General features: G+C 42.8%; 1 protein-coding gene across 3 annotated transcripts; it reads right to left on the bottom strand.

Annotated features, from left to right (window-relative positions):
- Positions 1 to 768: 768 nt before the first annotated feature.
- Positions 769 to 25770, bottom strand: ATF6B (activating transcription factor 6 beta). Of its 3 annotated transcripts, none has more exons than XM_060759488.2 (16): positions 25623 to 25770; positions 24177 to 24280; positions 23544 to 23628; positions 16139 to 16254; positions 15923 to 16052; positions 15271 to 15447; positions 13433 to 13620; positions 12292 to 12477; positions 11283 to 11374; positions 9367 to 9540; positions 8262 to 8369; positions 7841 to 7931; positions 6035 to 6105; positions 3822 to 3933; positions 3203 to 3287; positions 769 to 1782 (listed from the first exon to the last, which is right to left on the bottom strand). In XM_060759488.2, exons 1-16 carry the CDS (start codon positions 25753 to 25755, stop codon positions 1508 to 1510), a joined length of 2127 nt encoding a protein of 708 aa, XP_060615471.2. In that variant the 5' UTR covers positions 25756 to 25770; the 3' UTR covers positions 769 to 1507. The 3 variants fall into 3 exon arrangements, with proteins under 3 accessions (XP_060615471.2, XP_060615473.2, XP_060615472.2); XM_060759490.2 differs by having other exon boundaries at positions 13433 to 13614; positions 25623 to 25762; XM_060759489.2 differs by having other exon boundaries at positions 23544 to 23625; positions 25623 to 25761.
- Between the last annotated feature and the right edge of the window lie 56 nt (positions 25771 to 25826).

The following is a 25826-nucleotide window of genomic DNA, read 5'->3' as shown; positions in this document are numbered from 1 at the left end:
TCAAGTCCACAAGGGTGCTGTTGCTACATTCTCTATGATGAAGAGGTGTCAGGACTTCCTCATTCCAGCATTTTCTCATCTTCTTTTTCTTTATGGCATTGTAAAACACCTCCCCTGCTTTAGCGGTACCTAATTTCTCTAATTACAGCTAAAGCTGTTTTCAAACTGCTTAGGTAAACAGAGAGCAGGGCTGACGGTTGGCCGCTCACGCCAACCCGGGGCTTTGAACTTGCAACCTTTTGGTTGATAGATCTTATAGTTGCTGATGATTTACCAGCTGTGCTAAACCTCCGGTCCTATCTCATCATGTCCAAGACCAACCCTTTTGGGATCCAAATATTTTCCGTCTTTCCTTCACTTTCTGCCTCCAAAAGAGAAGAGGAAGGGAAGGGAAGGGCAGGGAGGGGGCTTGGGGAGAATCCCCTCCCTCCGGGCCCACTCACCCTGCTCCGGCCTGCCATGTGGCCCCCAAGCTAGAGTTTGCTCATGCCTGAGCTAGAGGGACAAAAAGGAGGCTAGAGAAAAGGACAATTTGGCTTCTCTCCTTTGCTTTGAAGCCGATTGCTGCCTGGCTCTTTACAGAATGGGCTGCAGACGCTGTTTAAACGGGGTCAGACAGAATACCTATGAAAAGTCAGAAACGTTGTGGGAAGGCCATTGCCTGACCCCATTTGAAAGAGTCAAAATCAACATTAGTAAAACCCATGAGATAACGTCCTTCGCATAGGATGAAAGTGTGTGCGTCAGAAATGGTGAGAGACAGAAAGGTCAGAGTCGCACATTAAATTTATTTGTAGCTCTTATTTACTCTTAAAAAAAACACAATAGAGGAAAAACAAAACACAAGGAGAACTCAAAGGGGGGGGGGCAGTCTAAGTGCCATCGGAAGAAATGAGGGGGTAGTACACACACCTACGTGCTCACATCCACACTCCCTCTGCTTTGCAGAAGCAGAATGTTCTCTCACACACATCCACTCTCACATACACATACAGGATTGCAGTCAGCAGGACAGGACACCCCACCTCTCATTCCCTTTTCGTTTGCTCAAACACAGCACTCTCTTTGCAGCGACCTCCAGGGAGCACTAGAAACAGGCAGGAAGCCTTTGGAAGAAGGGCAGTGCTGAGGCTTTGAGATCCAGCTGCGGAAGAAGGCAGATGTCGGGCAGCAGGAAGTCATCCCTAAAGAGCAGCAAAGAGATGTTCCACGCTGACCCCACCTTGGAGGCAGCGGCTGAGATCGGACTAGGAGCCAGCAAGGAAAAAGGAGGACGTGGAGGAGGGGAGGAAACGTCTCTGAAGAGATAGGCCCAGCCATCCCACACAACGGGTGCCAGCTACTCGGAAGTGGTTATCCGTTCCTTGTGTGGACTCAGCTCCAGCTGAGGGCAGGCTGTGCGTTCGTCACCTGGTCCATTCATTGCCCTGGTGCACGGGGCACAGTTCCCAAGACTGTGTGCGTACCATCGTCCCAGGGCTTCTTCCACCCTCCTGGCTGGGCCCAACTAGCCTCCTCCCCTCTCCTCTCCAAGGTAAAGGGTGCGATGCGGGTGCCGCCTGGCGGAGGACAAAGCGGAGCGATGGGACCGCAAAGCCGTGCGGGTGGCCCTGCCGGTGAAGGACGGTGGGGAGGGCTGGGTGCGGTTGTCGGGGGCCGCCTCCTGGCGCCGCAGGAAAGGGGGCACCGTGGAGCTCTTGATGTGGATCACCCGGGTGTCCATCACCTCACAGTCAATTTGCATCATCACCTCATAACCGAGGGAGGAATTATACAGGCTCTCTAGTGAGAGAGAGAGAAAAATGAAAACAGTAAAAGAGAGGCTCTATAACAAATGCATTTTCATCGAGGGCCACATCTGTCTTACAGTTGCCTTCAAAGAGTTGTTGGAATCCATGGATGGAGAAAATATGGATACAGAGAGCCAACTAATGATTGTTATACTGATGTTTAATGATTTATATTACAATTGTTTTTAATTGCTCTATACTTGTCTTGTGATGTTTTGTATCGATGTTGTTCACCGCTTTGAGTTGTCTGAGGGCTGAGAAAAGCGGTATATAAATAAAGTAAATAAATAAAATAATAAATAAACTATCATTTTTTGTATACTTTCCTCAAGTCTAATAGGCCCTCAAATCTAATGCGCACCTCAAGTTTCAAAACCCTAAAACAAAAACAAAAAAACAAAAAAAAGGAAAAAAAGGATTTGCTGCCAAATAGAATGCATAGCAGAAAAAAGTGCACTCTTTGTCATTTGGCCATTACAGTTACATTACACCAAAGCTTCCAGCAAAGCAAAGGAAAACCTTGCGGTGCATCTATGCTGTAGAATGAATCCACTTTAACTGCCTTGGTTCAATGTTATGGAGTCATGGAAGCTGTCATTTGACAAGGTCTTGAGCCTTCTCTGGCAAAGAATGCTGATGCCTCACCAACCTACAAATCCCAGGATTGCATGGCATTGAGCCCTGGCCATTAAATTAGAGATGACGTATCCCCAAGAGCAGCTTCAGGTCCAGCTCCTAAAGTGGCTTCCCCTTTGGCTTTGGTTCTGCACTAAGATTACATCATCTACATCCTCATCTACATCCTCATCATCATCACCATCATCATCATCATATTATCATCTGTACCCACCATGCGTTGCTGTGGCCAACCACCCCTCCCCCTTTCTCTCCTTTCTTCCTTCCCTTTTTTCTTTCCTTCTCTCCTTCCTTCCTTTCTCTACCTCTTTCCTTGCTTCCCCTCCCTTTATCTTTCCCTTTTTTGGTAAAGTAATTTAGCCAAAAAAGGTGCGCATTAGATCCAAGTAAATAGGGTAGTGGCCTGTGATCTTTAGTTCGTACTTAGTTCGGGGCCCGAGATGTTATTAAATGACAACTTATTTTTGATTATCCACCATGCAGACTGGGGATAATGGGGATTTCAGTTCAATAGCACTTATGGTTCTGAGGTTGGGGAAAGGTTAAAGAACATTTTAAAGTCAGACATTATATTCACAAGCCTTGTATCTAAATTCAAACCCTGACAAAACAGAACAAAGTGCAACCTTCTAAATGCTACTGTTTCTAAACTCCCATCAGCTCTAGTCATGGTGTCTAATGTTTTAGTCCATTAACAGCCAGATTCGGCCCATAGGCCTTGAGATTGACACATACACTCTATGATCACTGACTATCCACAAACACATTCACTTTACCATTGAGGGCCATGGCCGGCATCACCAGTGACATTTTGGGCCGAGAGGTCTTGTTGTGGCTGATGGCTGGCAGCAGTAAGTGGTCCTAAGATCAAGAGGGAAAGCAAAATCCATGATTCCTGCCAATACAGAATGCCCTCAGTGTACATGTTTATAAGTTAATCCGATCTTTCCCAAACTGGCACATCCTACAAATTTGTTAAGACTACTATTTTGCAGTGGGAGGAAGACGAGGTTGAGGAAAAACGACAAAGGGCTTCCATTCTAAAATTCAATACACAGAAAGCAGCAGAGGTTGGGAATACAAATAGATGGCAAGATCAATTCACATTTCACATTACATTTTTATTTATATAAGATTTATTTCCAGTATTTCTACCCCATCCTTCTCAACCCCCGAAGGGGGACTCAGGATGGTTTACATTTGGCACAATTTGATGCCATTAAATATAACAAAGCAATATAACAACAATTAAAACAATAAATAGAACATTAATTAAAACAATTAAAACAATTAAAACAGCATTAACCGCCGTATCACCATTACAGTCAAATTCCAATCTAAAGCTTACAATGTATTTCTGCAAAACCATTTCTGTCACCGAGTGCCACCACTCACCCTGCGGAAGGATACTACATAGAAGGTATCTTCTCGGCGATCAATGGCATCCATGAAATCGTGTTCCGTGTGATCAGGGTGCTGATATACCTGTAGCGGATGCAGGGATTCTCTGGAACCACAAAGAAGGTGTGTACTAAGGAAAGAGGACTTTTCTAAATGAGTTTCCCCCACCAACACTTCAATCATGGGACACACAAATAAGCCCTATGATGGGAAGAAGCCAAGAAAAGGGAACGAGGAGGCGATGTGTGAAGTGAACCACAGAGAGATGAATATCTAATACATTTCTGACAACTGCCCCAGGAAGAAAGGAACAAAAAACAAAAGCAGACAGACATGGGTTGCTATGAATTTTATGGGCTGTATGGTCATTTTCCAGAAGCATTCTCTCCTGACGTTTCACCCACATCTATGGCAGGCATCCTCAGAGGTTGTGAGGTGTGTTGGAAACTAGGAAAATTGGATTTATATATCTGTGGAATGTCTAGGGTGGGAGAAAGAACTCTGTCTGTTTGAGGCAAATGTGAATGTTGCAATTGATCAGCATTTAATAATCTTGCAGCTTCAAGGCTTGGCTGCTTCCTGCCTGGGGGAATCCTTTTTTTGGGAGGTGTTAGCTGGCCCAGATTGTTCCATGTCAGGAATTCCCCTGCTTTTTTTTAGTGTTGCTCTTTATTTACTGTCCTGATTTTAGAGTTTTTAAATACGTGTGGCCAGATTTTGTTCATATTCATGGTTTCCTCCTTTCTGCTGAAATTGTCAACATGCTTGTGGATTTCAATGGCTTCTCTGTGTAGTCTGACACTGAACTGGACAATTCTAACTTATGGGCTATGCAAAAGGGCCTTTTTGAGCTTCTCTTGGCAAAAAACGTACTGATGACAAAAAGCAGTTATCAAGTTCTTCATTCCTTATTTGATCCATAGATTTTACTAGCATAGCAGTTAAAGCTATAGAGTTGTTGATGTGTCTGGACTGCCATAATCACTTGATGCTACTGTAGTCAATAAGGAACAAACAGTAATCTACTGACTAGCACTTTCAGGTCCGGAGTGCTCAAATAACTCAACACAAAGAATAAAGTACAGCTGGAGTTTGCTTCTAGGGAGCCCCACAGATACCAAAATCTATGGATGCTTCAGTTCCATTATATACAATTAACCATCATGGAGGTTAAGATCATCTGGGGAGGTCCTGTTCTCGGTCCCACCTCCGTCGCAAGTATGGTTAATGGGGACGAGAGACAGGGCCTTCTCAGTGGTGGCTCCTCGGCTCTGGAACTCTCTCCCCAGTGAGATTATTTCAGCGCCCTCCCCTCTGGCCTTTAGAAAGAAAACAAAGATGTGGTTGTGGGACCAAGCCTTTATTTATATTTTTATTCATTTACCGCATTTATATCCCGCCTTTCTCAGCCCGAAGGCGACTCAAGATGGCTTACAAGTTGGCAGCAATTCGACGGCACAACAAACATAAAATACAGTTTAAAAACATTAGTACATAGGAATAAAATCATACAAAACATCAATTAATAATGCAGTACAAAGAAGGAACAAGTGAAAAGGCAATTTGGAATGGCTATGGTATATGATCTCTGGATCATGGGATTTTAATGTTTATACTAGGATGACTTTATGCTTGTCTGAATGTTTACATTTTTGTATGTCTTATATGTAATGGTTTTAATTTATTTTAAGTTTTTAGTTTTATGTAGTAATTAATTATTATGATTTATTTCTGTACTCTATGTTAGCACTGAATACTTGCCATTAGTATGCTGCCGTTTTGAGTCCCTCCACGGAGGTAGAGAAGAACGGGATATAAAAGTTCTAAATAAATAAATTGTAAACTGCCCTGAGTGCCCCCAGGGGTGAGAAAGGTGGTACATAGAGTAAATAAATAAATAAATAAGATAAATATATAATGGCAGAGTAAAATGCCATTCCTGATATAAAATGGCAAAATCAACGCCTGCCTTTTGGGATATCTTTTTAAATATTTCCAAGCTGTGGATGGTTGAATCTGTGGATACGAGAGAAATATGGAAATAAGAATAAAGGTACTGCAGACATATGTTCTGGAAATGTGGGCAATCTGGCTGAAAGGAAAAAAGACAGTACTGGAGAAACCAGGCTGCCCACTAAACCACGACGAGTGATGTCAAGAAACAACAGAAATGAATGACAGACTTCCCTATTTGAGGACGTTCTTACCTCTCCATGTGCCTGGGGGGGTGGGCAGGAACAAACCTGGAGGGGTTTGGAGGCATCTTTTGTTGTTTGCCCTAAAATGCAGAGCAGAGAAACAAAGAAATACATGAAAGATAGAGCTGAAGGCAGAGATGGAAGATGCTGCCACCAAAAGAAAAACCTCTGACCATTCTCTCTCAGGGATCAACATAAGGAGGCAGCAGGCTTGTGTTCTGCTGCCCTAGAGACTATAATAATAATAATAATAATAATAATAATAATAATAATAAATCTTTCTGTTTTGTCTGTCTCTATATTGTCTACCCAAAATGGTATTGAATGTTTGCAATTTATGTGAACTGTAGTCTGCCCTGAGTCCTCTTGGGGAGATAGGGAGGAATATAAAGTGTTGTTGTTATATTTGTATCCCGCCGCTATCTCCCAGAGGGACTCAGGGCGGCTCACAGAACACTCAAGGTGTAACATGCAAAATACAACAAGTGCAAAACAAAACATAATAAACAGTCAACATAACGTCACAATTTCATAGTACCCCCTGGTTAAAAACAATAAAATACAGCAAAAGTTGTAGGTCAAAACAGCAGGACTCAATGGCTTCAAATGACAGGAAAGGAGATTCCACCTGAACACCAGGAGGAATTTCCTGACCAGAAGAAGAGCTGTTCAACAGTGGAACTCTCTGCCTGGGAGTGTGGTGGAGGCTCCTTCCTTGAGGTTTTTAATCAGAGGCGGGATGGCCATCTGTCAAGGGTACTTTGTGTTTTTCCTGCATGGTAGGGGTTTGGATTAGATGGCCCATATACTGTATATACTGGAGTATAAGCCTAGTTTTTCAGTCCTTTTTTAGGCTGAAAAAGTCTCCCCCGGCTTATACTAGAGTCAAGGTTATTTATTATTTTACTTTGTTGTTGTTGTTATCATTATTGTTGTTGTTTTACTTTATTATTGTTATTACATCTATTATTTTACTCTATTTATTATTGCTATTGTTACATTTATTATTTTACTCCATTTATTATTATTATTGCATTTATTATTTTACTCTATTATTGTTATTATTACATTTATTATTTTACTCTATTATTATTATTATTATTATTTATTTATTTTACTCTATTTATTATTATTGGAAGGATACCTAAGCATATTTACATTGAAGAAGGTTAGAATAATGGCTGAATCAGAGTTGGACAGTCTTATGTTGAATTACAATTTTATGTATATATTAAAAAATATTTAACCTACTGATGTCTCAATTAATGTAATTTTATTGGTATCTATTTTTATTTTGAAATTGACCTGTAAATGCTGCATTTCCCACCCTCGGCTTATATTTGGGTTGGCTTATACTCGAGTATATATGATAGTTCCTTCCAATTCTATGATTCTATTATTCTATCAACTCCAAAGCTTTCCAGTAAACTAATAATAATAATAATAATAATAATAATAATAATAAACCTTTTTTATACCCCGCTAACATCTCCCGAAGGACTCGGTGCGCCTTACAAGAGGCCGAGGCCCAACACATCAATAAAACAACAGCACAACAAATACAACAATAAATAAACTCATAAAACAAGCAATAAACATTGAAACAATAGCAATAAACATTAGACAATAACACCATGGCACATTTAAAACTAAGGCCGGGCCAAATGTAATGATTAAAATTAAAGTAATTAAAATAATATTCTGTATATCAGGCCCTCCCACAAAACACATACACACTACACTACATCAAGGCTCTGGTGTTCATCATTGTGTGCCCATTACTTTTTCCCTCTAGGTTGGTCTTTTCTGCCATACCTGGCTAGCCTGTGCTGCTTTACGAGACTGCGAGGGTTTCCTCCGGTTGATCTGGTGTCGCCGAACCCAACCGCTGAGTTCATCTGCCAACCTGCAGGTATGTGGGAGAACAGGCAAAAGGAGGGTCACTCCTAACGGTCGTAGGACTGACCCAATGTTCCCAAAAGGCCACAGTGCAAGCAGAACGCCAGAAATGTTTATCCACAAACACATCTGCATTGGAGGGCCATGTGGGACCAAAGCAAAGGTCTGTCTACTCCAGTATTCTGTCCACTATTCTGCCAAATAGGTAGCCCACAGGGGGAAAAAAAAGACTGGAACAGTACTCTGCAGTTTGTTTTGCCCAGTGAGTGGTATACAACTGCATCTGCTCAAGATAATATGCAGCCCTCCTGACCAACCCTCCTGCCACTGGATCTACCTGAGTGATTCAGTGCGGTTGAACTGGCGGCAATCTGAAGTGAGGAAGAGCTTGTTGATGTCCCTCAGCATGAGGTCCTTCATCTCTGAGAAGGGCGCTGAGAGGTTCCTATGATGATTGGGAGAGAAAGGGAGACAATACTGCAATACTGAAGATCAACAAATGGCCGTTCAGCATGAGCCAAAAAACCACACACAGAGCCATTTGTGAGCAGCGAGAAACTTATGGCAGGTTACCAAACACAGAGCACAATGTATCAAAACTGCAACTAGACTGACTAAATAATATAGGTACTATTTAACAAAAATTGGAAATGCTCCCTCTTTCCAGTGGATATGCTGGAAGGAGGATTTGGGAAATTACAGCTCCCCATGTTCTGCTACTGATTTGTGCGAGTGGCTGGGAAATATTGTTATTGTTGTTATTTCCATGTATTGTCGAAGGCTTTCATGGCCAGAATCACTGGGTTGTTGTAAGTTTTCGGGCTGTATAGCCATGTTCCAGAAGCATTCTCTCCTGACGTTTCACCTGCAACTATGGCAGGCATCCTCAGAGGTTGTGAGGTCTGTTGTCCTCCAACAGACAAGAGTTCTTTCTCCCACCCTGGACATTCCACAGATATATAAACCCAATTTTCCTAGTTTCCAATTGACCTCACAACCTCTGAGGATGCCTGCCATATATGCAGGTGAAATGTCAGGAGAGAATGCTTCTGGAACATGGCCAGACAGCCCAAAAAACTTACAGTAGGCTGGGCTTACTTTTTCATTTAACAGCCTGCCTGAATAAAGGGAGGGACCATTCTGGCTTCCCTGAAAAGGTAGTTCCAGAATCCAGGGGCCACAACTGAGAAGGAAGGCCCTCTCTTTTGTCCCCACCAACCTGCTTGGGATGGTAGTGGAACTGAGAGAAGGCCCTCTCCTTAGGATTTCAGGGCCCAGGCCAATGCAAACACAAAATATTATTTCTAATTCTCATGACTGACAAGAATATTGAAGCAGTCCCCCATGCCAACTTTTTTGGCACATTCTGGTTTTGGGTTTTGTTTTTGTTTTTTTGGCAGCACCTTGTTATTTCTCCCCTGCAGTCTAGACACCCAAATTACCGGAATGATGTCTTCCCAGGCTTGGCTGGGGCCTCGTATTGCCGCTCTTCCTGCTGCTCCTCCTCTGGAATGTCAGGCAATTCCCCTGCAATTCCTAACAGATGCCTCTGTCCTGGGAGAGGCTCCATTTCCTGCTTGGGAAGGGCCACGTCTGTCACCTTACGCTCACTGATGCTGGAGAGATGGAAAAACAGAGTCAATGCCATAGAAACTGCTGAGAGGCTTTATAGAGAATTAACACCGATCTACGTTGCAATATAAAATAAGGTCGTTAACAGGACTGGCTATCACACAGCTTGACACAATTCTTCTTGGGAAGGAGGAAGTGTGTTAAGGGCAGCAAGATGGACCCGCCTCCATACTGAGGCTGAAGAGTTTGTTTAAAAAACTTTAAGCACTTGATATACCAGAACAAAAATGCAAAGCTAATCAGACTTAAAACAGATGAGAAAGTAAATACATGATCAAACTATGTGCAAAAAATTGGAAACTTATGTGGTTGTTTAAAAGCTAACAATTGTAGCATCCCCATTCATTGACAAGAGTCCTCTTTGCCAGATGCCTGAAGGCATTAATTGGAGTTGCAAGGTATAAGTGCGCTTGCTGGGAACGAGGGACAGGGCCTTCTCGGAGGTGGCCCCACACCTGTAGAACTCACTCCCCAGTGAGATCAGGTTGGCGACTTCCCTCCTTTCTTTCAGAAAGAAGGTTAAATCGTTGTTCTGGGACCAGGCCTTTGGACAGCAAACATGACAGCACTTTGAATGTTGAATGGGACTGGAATTGCCTATATGGATTGATGACAATGTTTTAAATGTGTTTAACTTAATGTTGTATTTACTGTTTTAAACTGTTGATATATTTGTTTATATTTGTATTATCTTGTGGCATCGAATTGTTGCCGATGAAAGCCATCCTACGTCCCCCCTTGGGGTTGAGAAGAGTTAGAAATGTGGGAAATAATAGTAATAGTAATAGTAATAATAATAATATACAGTCAGCCCTCCACATTCATTGAGGTTCTCTCAGACTGAGGCCTTTCTCCCACTGAGGCGAACTAACACTGAGGCCTTCTCATACTGAGGCCTACTAACACACTGAGGCCTTTCTCCCACAGAAACCTCTCGCAGACTGAGGGTGATTTAACACTGAGGGCTCCCTCAGACTTAACAGCTACTAAGCTACAGACACACCTGGTTATATTGAACTGCAGCTTTTGCTGAGTTGTTGTATCCATTTAAGCCTTTCGGTGCTTGACTCACATTTTTGTAATTAAAAATACCTAGTTAATTTTTAATATTTCTGACAGTTATGAGTAAAACTAACAAGTTATTTTAAAAGAAGACTATTTGAATATTTGTCTGCTGAAGTTATTGAATAGAAACAAGATATTTACGAGCCCAGCAACCATCCATTACTCAATAAACTAAAGGAACACCTTCATAACTCTGCTATCCAATAGGTTATGATCAATCCACAAACATGGAGGGTTGACTGTACAAACAAAATGGGGGGATTGAAACAGTAGAACCCAAAGTGCAATGTTTAAGATGCAAATGCATGCTGGTAGATTTCATAAGTGTACAAAAGAACAAGGACTGATGACGAAGTATGATAATTTGTTCATGAGATGAACTACAGAAAAATGAGTCACCAAAAAGAACGGGATTTTACTCCTACAGAAAGAAAGTTACCAGGCAAGTCAAGATGAGGAACAGTTTCATCCTAGGAGAAATGGGAAAGGCTTCCTTAACCAGTCTGTTGAGTTTGGCTTGGTCTCCAACAAGCACATACAGGCCCGCAAGATGACTTTATACTCTCTCATAATATAATTAGTATTCCTCGGGGTGCTGGCAGGTTCCAAAGGTATACCTTGTGACGTTGTATATAAATTATCACTGAGAATGGAGGCTCACCTGACAGGCCCAAAATTGAAGGCTATGAAGAGCAGCACAACCATGACGCAGATGACTTTCCGGTTTCCAGAACCGAATTTCAGCTCGCTGTTCTAAATGGGAAAACAAGAAGCAGACTGTCAGCAACAACAGCATACTCCCCAATTAGAACCAGTGTCTTCTTCATAATGAAGCATAAAGCCTTTGTGACTCAATATTGGACCTAACGCCTGTATACTGCAGCACACCAGGAGCAAAGCGAGCATGTTGCAGTGGTTTGCGTGTTAAGATCTTGTAGACCAGATACGAATCCATATGTGGGTATGGAAGCCTACGAGTGACTTTGGACAAGTAACAGTCTCTTAGCCCCAGAGGCAAGCAATGGTAAACCCCTTCGGAACAAACCCTGCCCCCCGCTCCGAAAAAAAGCAATGACAGGGTTGCCTTAAGGTTACCATATGTTAAAAACAACTTATAGGCGCACAGCAATCTTTTCCTTTCCATCCCTTCTCTCTCTTCCCTCAGTCCCTCTGCTATTATTTCCCATAATAATAATAATAATAATAATAATAATAATAATAATAATAACAGTAATAACAACAACTTTACTCCGCCACCATCTCCCCAAGGGACTCAGAGCGGCTTACATGAGGCCAAGCCCAACAACACATCAATAAAACAAAAAAAGCAATAAACAATACAATACAATACAAATTAATATAAATCACATATAGGCAATAACACACAAGGATTTAAAAACCTATGGCAGGGCCAAATGTAATAGTTTAAAATTTAAAAAATAAATGCTGGGCGTGAACAAGGTAGGATATATCTGGTAGGAGGGTTTTAAAGAAGTGAGGGGAGCGCTTTACCTACCTACTTTCAAGTTAAACTATTCAAGATTTGTTCAGCAGCTGCAAAATGGCAAGTGTCAGTTACAGAGATAAGAAAAAAAGGGAAGTAGAGCAGAATGGCATAGTGTATCCATAATAAGGCCAAGGACTCCAGTTTCTGACCAGCAGGCACTCACCTCGTTCAGGACACAGTCCAGGCGACGACGGAGGAGAGTGTTCTCCCGCCGCAGCCGGTCATTCTCTGTCAGGGCGTCCCGCAATCGCGACTCCAACCCTTGCAGGTATTCTTTCTTTTTCCGCCGCGACTGGCAGGCTGACTCGCGGTTCTTGATCATTCGTTGCTGGCGTTTCAGGACCTTGATCTTCAGGGAAAGAGCAAGATTAACATTATTTATATTCATATGCCTTCTCGTTTTGAAATGAATAAATGAAGCCCAGATGCCAAATCCAAAACGCACATGGTATTAGACTAACCAAAGGATATATTTTCCCCTGATTTAATGTAAGGAAATTCCTTAAGACAGAATGTCATACATCCCCTGTTTGGGTATCAGCCAGCATGTCAATGACTTAAATCAAGAAATAGTTTTCTAAGATCTACAGAGACACTCGTTGGAACACCTAAGCAAGCGAGAGTCAAAAAGTGGCAGGCTCAAACCCAGAACCTCAATCAATGGCTGATACCAAATGAGAGACTCCCCCCTGGGCACACAGAAAACTGGGCGACTTGGAAGGTGCTGAACAGACTGCGCTCTGGCACCACGAGATGCAGAGCCAATCTTAAGAAATGGGGCTACAGGGTGGAATCCTCGGCATGCGAGTGTGGAGAAGAGCAAACCACTGACCACCTGCTGCAATGCAACCTGAGCCCTGCCACATGCACAATGGAGGACCTTCTTATAGTAACACTAGAGGCACTCCAAGTGGCCAGATACTGGTCAAAGGACATTTAATCAACTACCGAGCTTGCAAACTTTGTGTTTTGTTTGTTTGTTTGTTAAAAAATGCAGTACAACTGTTTGGTTTGCTCCTGACATGATAAATAAATAAATACAGTCGTTAGCAAAGATAATGTGGATTAAACTTTAGATAGAACCCTGGAGGTTATCACTAGCTACTGGCAGCAATACCATTACCTTCTGAAATAACTTACAAAAAACTGGAGAATAACAACGAAATAATTGCCTTTATTGCAGCTAGATGATGTTGGAACACATTATAGAAGTTCACTGGAGCTGTTGAGTGGAAATCCTGGGACAGGAATCCCACAAGACAAAGGAAGGAGAGAGAAAGCGAGACTTAAGTCACACAACTCACATCGACCTCTTGGCTGCAGGTTCCAGTTTGTGTTGGTGCGGGGACAATGGTCTTCGCTTCGGGTTTGGGGGTGGAAGGAGTTAGTTTTGCTGGAAGACTTTCACTCACAGGGGACTGAATCTTGATCAGACCTGACACTGGAAGATGTAGCAGCTCAGATTGGGAAATCACAACACCCTGGGCTGGAACTGAAGAATTAGAAGGAAATGTCAACCTATGCTTTTTTACCATACATATTGCAGTCTGCTTGAAATAAAATAGTTAGCCTCCTGTATCTAGAGCAGATTGTTTTCAGGACCTTGTGAAAATAAAAATGTAGCTGCTCAAGCCACTAATATAAAAGGATCTCATATAAAGTTTGAGCACCACCTGATCCCCTCCACCCCACCCAAATCTCAAAGGCAACTGATACACATGAGAGGGCCAGCAATCAGCTCCTTCTCTTCCTTCCACTCACACTTTTCACTGTCCCATCCTCAGTAGCTTCTTCACACTCAATTGGGGGGGGGGGGGGTAACAGAATTCACCAGGTACCCTTTTAAGGCCATCAAATGAGGCAGAGGAAAGATTAGGTCTCTCTCTCTCTCTCTCTCTCACACACCCACACATATTTAAACTGCATTTTAAAAATTGAATTTTCAAAATAGTTTTCTATCAGTAATTGAACAGAAAAATGGTAGAAAACCATTTTGAAAATTCAATTTTTTTTAAAAAAAATCTATCAGTAATTGAACAAGAGCCCCCGGTGGTGAAGTGGGTTAAACCCCTGTCCCGGCCGGACTGAAGACCAACAGGTCGCAGGTTCGAATCCGGGGAGAGGTGGATGAGCTCCCTCTATCAGCTCCAGCTCCTCATGCAGGGACATGAGAGAAGCCTCCCACAAGGATGATAAAACATTAATCCATCTGGGCGTCCCTGGGCAACGTCCTTGCAGATGGCCAATTCTCTCACACCAGAAGCAACTTGCAGTATCTCAAGTCGCTCCTGACACGACAAAAAAAAAAAGTAATTGAACAAATCTATGAATCCAGAGCCACAGATAGAGATGGACTGTCTTGAATGAAATCAAGTCTCCTCTGTACCAAGCTCACCTATTTTTTTTTTAAGATTTGTAGGTCTTAGATCATCTGACAGCTATATGTAATTAGCTGCACTCCTAAATAGCCTGTTACTAGAGAAACTCTTATCTAGAACAAGGCTTCTTAAACTTTTTCTACTCATAACCCCTTTCAACTTGATAATTTTTTATGTGACCCCAGGCATATATATCAGGAATGGGCAAACTCAGCTCTCTAGGTGTTTTGGACTTCAACTCCCACAATTCCTAACAGCCGGTAGGAATTGTGGGACCTGGAAGGCCAAAGTTTGCCCATACCTGGTATATACAATAGGTATTAAAATCAAACATTTACTAAAAATAAACCAACATCTGCAAGGCTTGCTAAACAGGATGATTATCCTTTTTGTGAAATATGAATGAATGAATGAATGAATGAATGAATGAAACTTTATTTATGGCCCACCCTATCTCCCCAAAGAGACTCGGGGTAGCTCACAACAAAATACACAGTGGCAAACATTCAGTGCCAACAATAATACATTAACAAACCAGAAAAACTCAATAAACTATAAAACAACTTAAATGTGTAAGAATACAGCATTTTTGCAGTAAACACTACACATTGTTGTGTAAATGTATGACCTTCAGAAACCTTTTAGTGTTGACCCCCAACGTTGAGCTAAGGAGACTCCATTTGGGGCCAGGACCCTCAGTTCAAGAAGTGGTGCTCTAGAGTATTTATTTTATGGTTCCAACGGAGACATCCTTCTCTGGTTACCTGAAATTCCTGGACTGATAGATTGTGACTGGGTCACAGGAACAGGCTGCAGTAAGATGGTTTTACTGGAAGTGGTTGGTGGCTGTACCGGAACAGTGGTTACCACAACTGGTTTGGGTTGGATGGGAGGTTTTCGGCTGAGAATGCAGTCTGCTTTGTTGGAAGCTGCCAATTTCCCTGTAAACAGAATCGCCCTGTCAATTGAATAACAGATATTCCTTCCTTTAATCAGAAAGCAGCCATACCACTTGTTTTGGGGTCAGTCTGAACTGGAGAAAAATGGTCAGCCCCAGTTTCATGATGGTGGAAAAAGTCACATGCTTTTCTTTATGCCAGAAAGAAAATGTGGTGAGATACTTTTTATGCACTGAGTGTGTCTGAAGCTTGAGAGTCTTTCCACAGAAGAAATGCACGTGCATTCAAATGTATACATCCAAAAACAAGTGGTATCTGAGGAGGCCGCTAACCTTTCTTTCATTATAGATAATCTTATTATCATCACATTAACTAGGACTCTCATAGGCTGACAAAAGGAACTTTTGCAACATCATTCGGCTCGTAGTATTTGTTTACCATTTCATCCATTTATACATGACAAAGCCACGAGGTTCCATTTGCACTCACTTCCCCTTTTATCTCCCCCAGTATGTACCTGTATCAGATGCTGGAACGACACTGATGTGGACAGTGCCAAAGGGAGGTGAAAGAACATCTCCAAACATGCAGGGAGGGGTTGGTGGGTGCTCTGCCTTCACTCCAACCACGTCTGCTGGGCTAGGGGCCTGTGAGAAAAACCACAGGTCTCAATACAAGAGGTCAAAGACAAGGGGATAGGCTCTCTGTATCAAGGGATCTCTGACAGACAGACCTGCCCAGGGAGCTCAGAGGAGGAGGAAGACACTGCAGACAAATCAGAGGATGAGGCAGATGAATCAGAGCAATGAGATGAGGCAGGGGAGACTGGCTCAGACTTCACCTGCAACTCTAAAGGGAAACAGGAGAACATGTTAATAATTTCCTTTTACTAGTAAACAGGACATACAAAAGAGAAAAGCAGTGATTAAAAAAACCTATACCGCTTTCCTCCGTGCACACATTATTTCTTTGCAGTTGGCTTGATCCTGTTTAATTGCTCTGTCTCCATGCTATTTCCTATGCTACTACACCTTTCTATCCACCTTACTGAACCACCCTATCCTTTAACCAGTTTGCACAGTGGCCTCCTTCTCCCCACCCCTCCAAAATTAGTCTGTTGTTGCTTTTTATGATTGTTTATGCGGCTTTATGCTATTTTAATTTGTTATTGTCCTGTTTTTAATTGTATTTTGCCTTGGGCATGCCCCCATGTAAGCCGCCCCGAGTCTCTTTGGGGAGATGAAGGCGGGATAGAAAAATAAACTACTACTACTACTACTACTTCTCCTCTCCCCCTCCTCTTTTTCTTCTTAATTTATTTATTTAAAACTTTTATATCCCAATCTTCTCTACCTCTGTAGAGGGACTCAGACCGGCTGACAGCAAGAATTCAATGCTAACAGTAAAAATCTAAAACATCATATAACATAGGTAATTAACAAATACATAAAAGCTGTTCACCAAGATAAAAAAACATGTCCAACTCAGTCCGTATATCCAGTTCATATATTGTGGTCAATAACTACTACTACTCCTTCTCCTTCTTCTTCTTTGCCAACAATGAACCTGACGAGAGCCATCATCATATGGGCCTCCAGTAATTTAAATCAGGATAGGTGAATATTTGACTTCCCAGGTATCTGAACTGTACAATCTTTTATAACAGCAACACTGAATGAGGCTGATAAAAGCTGTAGGTGAAACCTTTCCGGAACAACAACTTCTATTCAGCTTCAACAGCCTCCTACTCAACAACTCTGGCCCTACAACAGAGAGATCCCAGACCACATGATCTTGCACTCACATTTACTGCCTGTAACTAGCTATCCAACAGAAAGTAAAACCCTCCAGCAGCACAGCTTGGGAAACTGAGGGGGCTCTCCATGTTGTAGCTTACACATTTCAAACCTCCCTTTCCTGGGCAAGGTTCTGAAGCGAGATAGAGGTCTTCCTGGTCAGTCACAAGGCCAATCGGGGTATATGGTGGTGAGTGGTGGCTTCCCAACTCCAAGGATTCTTGGATGAAACTGATTATCTAGATCGTCCACAGTCTGGTTTTAGTCACGGAATGGAGACAGCTTTGGTCACCTTGGTGGATGACCTCCACAGAGAACTAGACAGGGAAAGTGTGTCCCTTCTGGTCCTCCTGGATCTCTCAGCCGCTTTTGATACCATCAATCATGGTATCCTTCTGGGTCAGCTCTTCAGAATGGGCCTTGGGGGCACTTAATTGCAGTGGCTCCACTCATTCCTGGAGGATTGTACCTAGATGGTGATGCTGAGGAGTACCTGCTAGGATCCCTGGCCATTGACCTGTGAGGTCCCACAAGGTTCTATTGTTTCCCCCATGCTTTTCAACATCTACATGAAAGCATGGGGCCAAGCTGGGTGAGATCATCTGGAGTTTTGGAGTTGGGTGCCATCTCTACGCAAATAGCAGACAACTCTACTTCACCCCAATCCAAGGAAGCTCCCTGGATCCTGGATCAGTGCCTGGCAGCTGTGATGGACTGGATGAGGGCCAATGGAGACTTAATTCAGACAAGATAGAGATCTTCCTGGTCAGTCAAAAGGCCAATCAGGGTATATGGTAGCAACCTGTGCTTGATGGAGTTACACTCCCCTTGATGACACAGGTCCACAGTCTGGGGGTTCTCCTGGACTCATTACTGACACTTGAAGCTCAGGTGTCGACAGTGGCTGGGAGGGCCTTTGCATAGTTAATAATGATGATGATGATTGGGTTGTTGTAGGTTTTTTCGGGTATATGGCCATGTTCTAGATGCACTTTCTCCTAAGGAGAAAATGTCTCTAAAACATGGCCATATAGCCCGAAAAAAACCCTACAACAACCCAGTGATTCCGGCCATGAAAGCCTTCAACAATATAATAATAATGATGCTTTCCATAGATGCAGGCAAAACGTCAGGAGAGAATGCTTCTAGAACATGGCCATATAGCCCGAAAAAACCTACAACCCAATAATAAACTTTATTATTATTATTATTATTATTATTATTATTATTTATACCCTGCCACTATCTCCCCAATGGGGACTCAAGGCGACTAACATGAGGCCGAGCCCAAAATTAATACAGCAAAATAATATATAAAACAATAGAAAATTAAACACAACAAATACATAATGCAACAAAATAAAATGGACAATGCAAAATAACATTATAAAATCAATCACGGAAGGAGGGCCAAATGTGCACGATAAAATGTTAAAAACATTAAAACCCTGGGTGAGATAGGAAGTAGAAAAGGTGTATTTCATAGAATCATAGAATCATAGAATCAAAGAGTTGGAAGAGACCTCATGGGCCATCCAGTCCAACCCCCTGCCAAGAAGCAGGAATATTGCATTCAAATCACCCCTGACAGATGGCCATCCAGCCTCTGCTTAAAAGCTTCCAAAGAAGGAGCCTCCACCACACTCCGGGGCAGAGAGTTCCACTGCTGAATGGCTCTCACAGTCAGGAAGTTCTTCCTAATGTTCAGATGGAATCTCCTCTCTTGTAGTTTGAAGCCATTGTTCCGCGTCCTAGTCTCCAAGGAAGCAGAAAACAAGCTTGCTCCCTCCTCCCTGTGGCTTCCTCTCACATATTTATACATGGCTATCATATCTCCTCTCAGCCTTCTCTTCTTCAGGCTAAACATGCCCAGTTCCCCAAGCCGCTCCTCATAGGGCTTGTTCTCCAGACCCTTGATCATTTTAGTCGCCCTCCTCTGGACACATTCCAGCTTGTCAATATCTCTCTTGAATTGTGGTGCCCAGAATTGGACACAATATTCCAGATGTGGTCTAACTAAAGCAGAATAGAGGGGTAGCATTACTTCCTTAGATCTAGACACTATGCTCCTATTGATGCATGCCAAAATCCCATTGGCTTTTTTTGCCGCCACATCACATTGTTGGCTCATGTTTAACTTGTTGTCCACGAGGACTCCAAGATCTTTTTCACACGTACTGCTCTCGAGCCAGGCGTCCCCCATTCTGTATCTTTGCATTTCATTTTTTCTGCCAAAGTGGAGTATCTTGCATTTGTCACTGTTGAACTTCATTTTGTTAGTTTTGGCCCATCTTTCTAATCTGTCAAGATCGTTTTGAATTCTGCTCCTGTCCTCTGGACTATTGGCTATCCCTCCCAATTTGGTGTCGTCTGCAAATTTGATGATCATGCCTTCTAGCCCTTCATCTAAGTCATTAATAAAGATGTTGAACAGGACCGGGCCCAGGACGGAACCCTGCGGCACTCCACTTGTCACTTCTTTCCAAGATGAGGAGGAAGCATTAGTGAGCACTCTCTGTGTTCGTCTACTTAACCAATAACAGATCCACCTCACCGTAGTTTTGCCTAGCCCACATTGGCCTAGTTTCCTTGCCAGAAGGGCATGGGGGACCTTGTCGAAGGCCTTACTGAAATCCAGGTACGCTACATCCACGGCATTCCCCGCATCTACCCAGCTTGTAACTCTATCGAAGAAAGAGATCATATTAGTCTGGCATGACTTGTTTTTGATAAATCCATGTTGACTATTAGCGATGACTGCATTTGTTTCTAAGTGTTTGCAGACCGCTTCTTTAACAATCTTTTCCAGAATCTTGCCCGGTATCGACGTGAGGCTGACCGGACGGTAGTTGTTTGGGTCATCCTTTTTTCCCTTCTTGAAGATTGGGACCACATTGGCCCTCCTCCAATCTGCTGGAACTTCTCCCGTTCTCCAAGAACTCTCAAAGATGGTTGCCAATGGTTCCGAAATGACTTCCGCTAGTTCCTTCAGTACTCTGGGGTGTAGTTGATCTGGCCCTGGGGACTTGAACTCATTAAGAGCGGCCAGGTATTCCTGGACGACTTCTTTCCCAATTTGGGGTTGGATGTCCTCCAATCCCTCATCCACTCCATCTTGCTGAGGTTGAAGACTCTCTTTTTGTGAGAAGACCGAGGCAAAGAAGGCATTAAGTAGTTCTGCCTTTTCCCTATCCCCTGTCAGCATTGCCCCATCTTCTCCGCGAAGAGGTCCTATCGCCTCCTTGTTTTTCCTTTTTAAAGAAGGAGTCCGAAAAACTTGTGCGCCAGCTGCAACCGTACCTCGAAAAGCCTGACTTGGCCACGGTGGTCCATACCTTAGTTACATCTAGAATGGACTATTGTAACACACTCTATGTGGGACTGCCTTTGAAGACGGCCCAGAAACTGCAATTAGTGTAAAGATCGGCGGCCAGATTACTAACAGGGGATAATTACAGGGAGCACACAATGCCCCTATTAAAGCAGCTTCACTGGCTACTAACAAGTTTCTGGACTCAATTCAAAGTGCAGGTATAAAGCCCTATACGATTCAGGTTGTAAAGCCATATATAACCTATCTTCGAGACCACATCTTTTTCTACGAACTGATGCGGGCTCTGAGATCTGCTGGGGAGGCCCTCCTCTCGGTCTCACCTCCATCTCAAGAGCGGTTGGTGGAGACGAGAGAGAGGGTCCTCTCGATGGTGGCTCCCCGGTTTTGGAATGTCCTCCCGAGAGAGGTCAGGCTAGCCCCCACTCTCCAAGCCTTCCCAACACAATTGAAGACATGGCTTTTCAGACAAGCCTTTGATCATGTTTAATAATTCTTAATGAATAAATTCGAGGACCTAGAGATTATTTCACCTTGCACTTTATGAGACTGATTGCAGTGTGTTTTATATGTGCAACTATTGTTGCATTTTATTGATTTAACCAGTGGGGTTTTATGTTATGTTGCTTGTTGTTGCTTTTATACTATTGTTTATGTACGTGTTGTATTTTGTGTGTTTGCACCTTGAGTGCTACGTGAGCCACCCAAGTCCCTTTGGGAGAAGGTGGTGGGGTATAAATAAAGTTTTTTATATTATTTATATTATTTATATTATTTATATTATTATTATTATTATTATTATTATTATTATTATTATTATTATACAAGCCATCAAATCTGCTTTTTTCCCTAGAAATAAAACTGATCTATTTCCCCCAAAGTACTCAAACAACTTATCTGGTGTGAGAATTCAAAGCTGAAAAGACCAAATGTGTTGTTTCCCTTTGAGAAGAAGGTATCTGCACCCCTTTCACAGCGAAATATACTGCCACTGTAAGCTTAACAAGATTCTAATAAAGGCTTCCTGTCAGAGACTTTTCACTTGACAAAGTTATTGACACCAAATTTGAAATGGCTCCAGTCACAGATCGTTATCCACCTACATATTCTCCTTCCGACACACCTCACTTACCAAGCAGTGCCACATCAGGCTATGTGCTTGTTTTCAAACCCACACATTTAAGTGTATCCATTTGGTGGGGAAAAAGGAAAGCAAACATGCATGCTAATTAGTATACCTAGAGCAGATTCATTCTGTTTGAAATCTGCATTATGGCATTATGATCTTCGTAGCTTTCAAATTCAGTGGACCACTGCTAATTTTTTTCAGCTTGGATTTTGGGAGCACTACCCTTCTCTATAGCCTTAAAATGCACTTGTCTACACTTGTCTACAAACAGAATGGGGTAATTTTGCCGGCACACTCTAAGCTGGAATCAAAGAGTGCGAAATTTATTTATTTATTTTTATTTTACAGTATTTATATTCCACCCTTCTCACCCCGCAGGGGACTCAGGGCAGATTACAATGTATGCATATATGGCAAACATTCAATGCCAAAGACACACAACAGATATAGACAAACAGTCAGAGGCTATTTAACATTTTCTGGCTGCCAGGGGAGCTGTCGCTTCCATCATCCATCTGTGACACTGATGAAGTACTTCCTCATTCCCCGCATGCTTTTGCTGGAGTGCTTTGCTGGAGTCTTTTTTTATGGCCTCATAAATTTTGTTAAATTAGCCTCCCCACACATAGGTGGTACCTAATTTTCCTACTTGACAGATGCAACTGTCTTTCAGGTTGCAAAGGTCAACAACAAGCTATACAATTGGTCGGAAGCTCACTCCGACCTGAGCTGGCTTTGAACTCATGACCTTGTGGTCAGAAGTGATCTTAATGCAGCTGACACTCAGACAGCTGCGCCACAGTCCTGGTGCAATTAGTCCTCCCTCTTAGCTCTAATGATATAAACAGCTTCATATGAGGATACTGCTTTAAAATCTGAAGCTGGGAATGTTCAGTGACAATCTGCAACCACCAAACTAAATCTGACCCAGATATTATCAGCTAGTTGACCCTTCAGAACCACCCAGCAGTGAAAGGAGAAAGAAAGAGGTGTCATTCAATGCCAACCAAGAAATCAGACCAAAGATCCAACTAGATAACTTTCTGTGTATGAGAAACCCACAACACTGATACCATGAAAGCCACAGTCCAACTGTAATGATCCTAAACGGATTTTTTGTGGGGAGGGGGGGATCACAACTCCTAGAGACTCCCAAGTCAGCAAGGCCACCAGTCATATTGACTGGGGCATTTAGAACACTGAAGTCAAAATAAGGAGTGGTTGCTGTGAGTTTTCCAGAAGCATTCTCTCCTGACGTTTCACCCACATATATGGCAGGCATCCTGAGAGGTTGAGGGGGTCTGTTGGAAACTAGGCAAGTGGGGTTTATATATCTGTAGAATGTCCATGGTGGGAGAAAGAAGTCCCGTCTGCTTGAGTTAAGTATGTTTGTTGCTAATGGTTGCCTTGATTAGCATTTAATAGCCTTGCAGCTTCAAAGCCTGGCTCATGGCTGCTTGCTGCTTGGGGGAATCCTTTGTTGGGAGGTGTTAGTTGGCCCTGTTTGATTCTTGTCTGGAATTCTCCTGGTTTTTTTAGTGTTGCTCTTTAAAATAAGTATTTTAACCTCAATTCCACAGTGACCATAGTGATGTTTTATGCATCAGTTAAATCTAATATAATATTCTTTACTCTGATGAGCAATGGCTCTTTAAAGTGTAAGCTAAAATTTATTTAGTGAGTATTGAGGGTGGAAACTGGGAGCATGTCACATGCAAAATATGTACCCTTTCTTTGTGTCAAATCTTAATCCATAAGTTGACAGATAAAATTTCCATGTCAAATAAAACATATCAGTGTGAACAACATCCTTGCATATACACAGTTAGAAATTTTGAAGTCTCAATGGTTCCCTCCATCAGCTTTAAAGGATGCTACTGACCTGGGAAGAGAGAGTCTTGCAATGGGTCCCAAGGTGGATCTGGAGGGGTTGTTTCCATATCTAGGTCAAATCCATCACTGAACTGCTGCCCAAAGAAGAAAGAAGATATGGAAACCAAATCTGGTCATATGTGTATATGCACGCACAGACAGACAGTGGGACAGACAGACATCTTGTTTTGCTTTTATGCGTAAACACTGGTGAACACTGAGGGCAGAATGTGTGTTACTATATGCATCATTTACAAACAAGTGTGGGATGTACAGTTTTCAGAGGAAGAGGGAGCAGGAATATTTATTTATAAATGTGCCTTGCGTACAAAGAAAGAATCTAATCCTTAGGTATCCTTTCTGTGTACGAAAGGTGCATATATAAATGAATTTGTTTTAATACATATAGTGTATATATAAATGAGGCTGTTAATGCAGAGTAAAGGTGCCACTGCAACATCTCTCTCCTTACCACAACAACAGCAAGACTTAAGCTGCCTTGTAGTCAATCACATCCTACACACAAGACATCTCCATATATGAAAATGCAAACTTAGAAAAGAAAGTGAGGTGGAAAGAATGAGGGTGTGTGAGTTAAGGCACAGGTGAAGAGTGAGAAAGACAGTTGGAAGGTGACTCTCACCATAGAACTGCCACAGTCATCAGTTGTAATACTCTTCCCAAGGCAGGGGAAGAGCTCAGCTGCCATATCGCCATCATTATCCAAGCAGCTGTAGAGACCTGCTTCTGTGGGGAAAGGAGAAATGTACAATCAGCATGCAACCCAGAGACTCAAAGGTGGTTTTGCTCTTTTTTCACTTTCACAACCTTTGATCTGTGTTGATGACACAAGTTCACTTTGTTTAACTCCACACAGGAAAATGTCCTATAAGTCTATCATAGCAATGTGACAGCCCAGGGATAACCTATATAATCACTCCGTAAAATACATTTCTGCTCTAGTGAATTAATCATAGAATAATGAAGTTGGAAGAGACCATGTGGGCCATCTAGTCCAACCCCCTGCCATGCAGGAAAAGCACAATCAAAATATTCCTGAAAGATGGCCATCCTGTCTCCACTTGATTTTCTATTTGGTCAGATTAGCTGGAGACTTTGGAACTTGTTGGACTGCAGCTGCCATCATCTTTTATCATTCTAGCCATGCTGAAAGATGCAGTCCAACTTCTACTTCTGGAACTAAAGATAACAGATTTAAAACTGGGGAAACTGTAAATACATGGAGTGACAATTCACATTGTAAAATGTTAAGGAGCAGGTGTATTTGCATATATGTAGATAGAATCATAGAATCATAGAGTTGGAAAAGATCTCGTGGGCCATCCAGTCCAACCCCATTCTGCCAAGAGAAGCCTCCCACAAGGATGATAAAACATCAAAATCATCCGGGCATCCCATGGGCAACGTCCTTGCAGACGGCCAATTCTCTCACAACAGGATTCTCCTGGCACGACCAAAAAAAAAAAAAAATCCTTGAAGTGACTGGACTGACCTTGAAGGAGCTGGGGGTGGTGACGGCCGACAGGGAGCTCTGGCGTGGGCTGGTCCATGAGGTCACGAAGAGTCGGAGACGACTGAACGAATTAACAACAAGGACCCTCTGGTCATCTGCACATCAGGAAGAACTTCCTGACTGAAAGAGATGCTCAGCAGTTGAACTCTCTGTCTAGGAGTGTAAGCTTGGAAGCTTTTAAATAGAGGCAGGATGGCCATCTGTCAGGATGCTTCGACTGTGCTTTTCCTGCATGACAGGGGGTTGGACTAGATGGTCTTTGGGGTCTCCTCCAACTCTATTATTCTGATTCTATAGCTCTATCCTTCCTCTTGAAGGTTTTTCTTCCAACTCAGCACTCTTCCAATCAATAAACGAGCTTCCTTCAAGCTGAGGCCTTCCAGCCGTCTAGGCCTACAACTCCCAGAAGCCCTCGCCAGCTTGTTTAACGCTGAAGCATTCTGGGAGTTGTAGGCCCCAATTGCGGGAGGGCCGCCTTTTGAACAGGCCTGCCCTGCTCTTCCGCTCCAAACGCTCGCCTTTCTTCCCCTGCCTCCCCCCTCGCCCGCCATTCACCCCAATCCTCGCTGCTTAGCAAGTTGTCTTCGCGGAAGCGACTCGAATCGCTCAGCAGCAGCAACTCCGAAGCCAGCGCCGCCATCTTGCTTCCGCTTTTCCTTTGCAGTGACTCCCACCCACTGATAACCATAGCAACTGCGCGAACCAATCGAAAGCCTCCCCTTGGATAACGGTGGACCAATCGGAACGTGAGAAACCCAG

The sequence above is a fragment of the Anolis sagrei genome, chromosome 2 (assembly GCF_037176765.1).
Source record: "Anolis sagrei isolate rAnoSag1 chromosome 2, rAnoSag1.mat, whole genome shotgun sequence".
In the NCBI taxonomy this organism is placed as follows: Eukaryota; Metazoa; Chordata; class Lepidosauria; order Squamata; family Dactyloidae; genus Anolis; species Anolis sagrei.
Note: the sequence above shows the minus strand (reverse complement) of the source record. Positions and strands in the feature narration are given on the sequence as shown.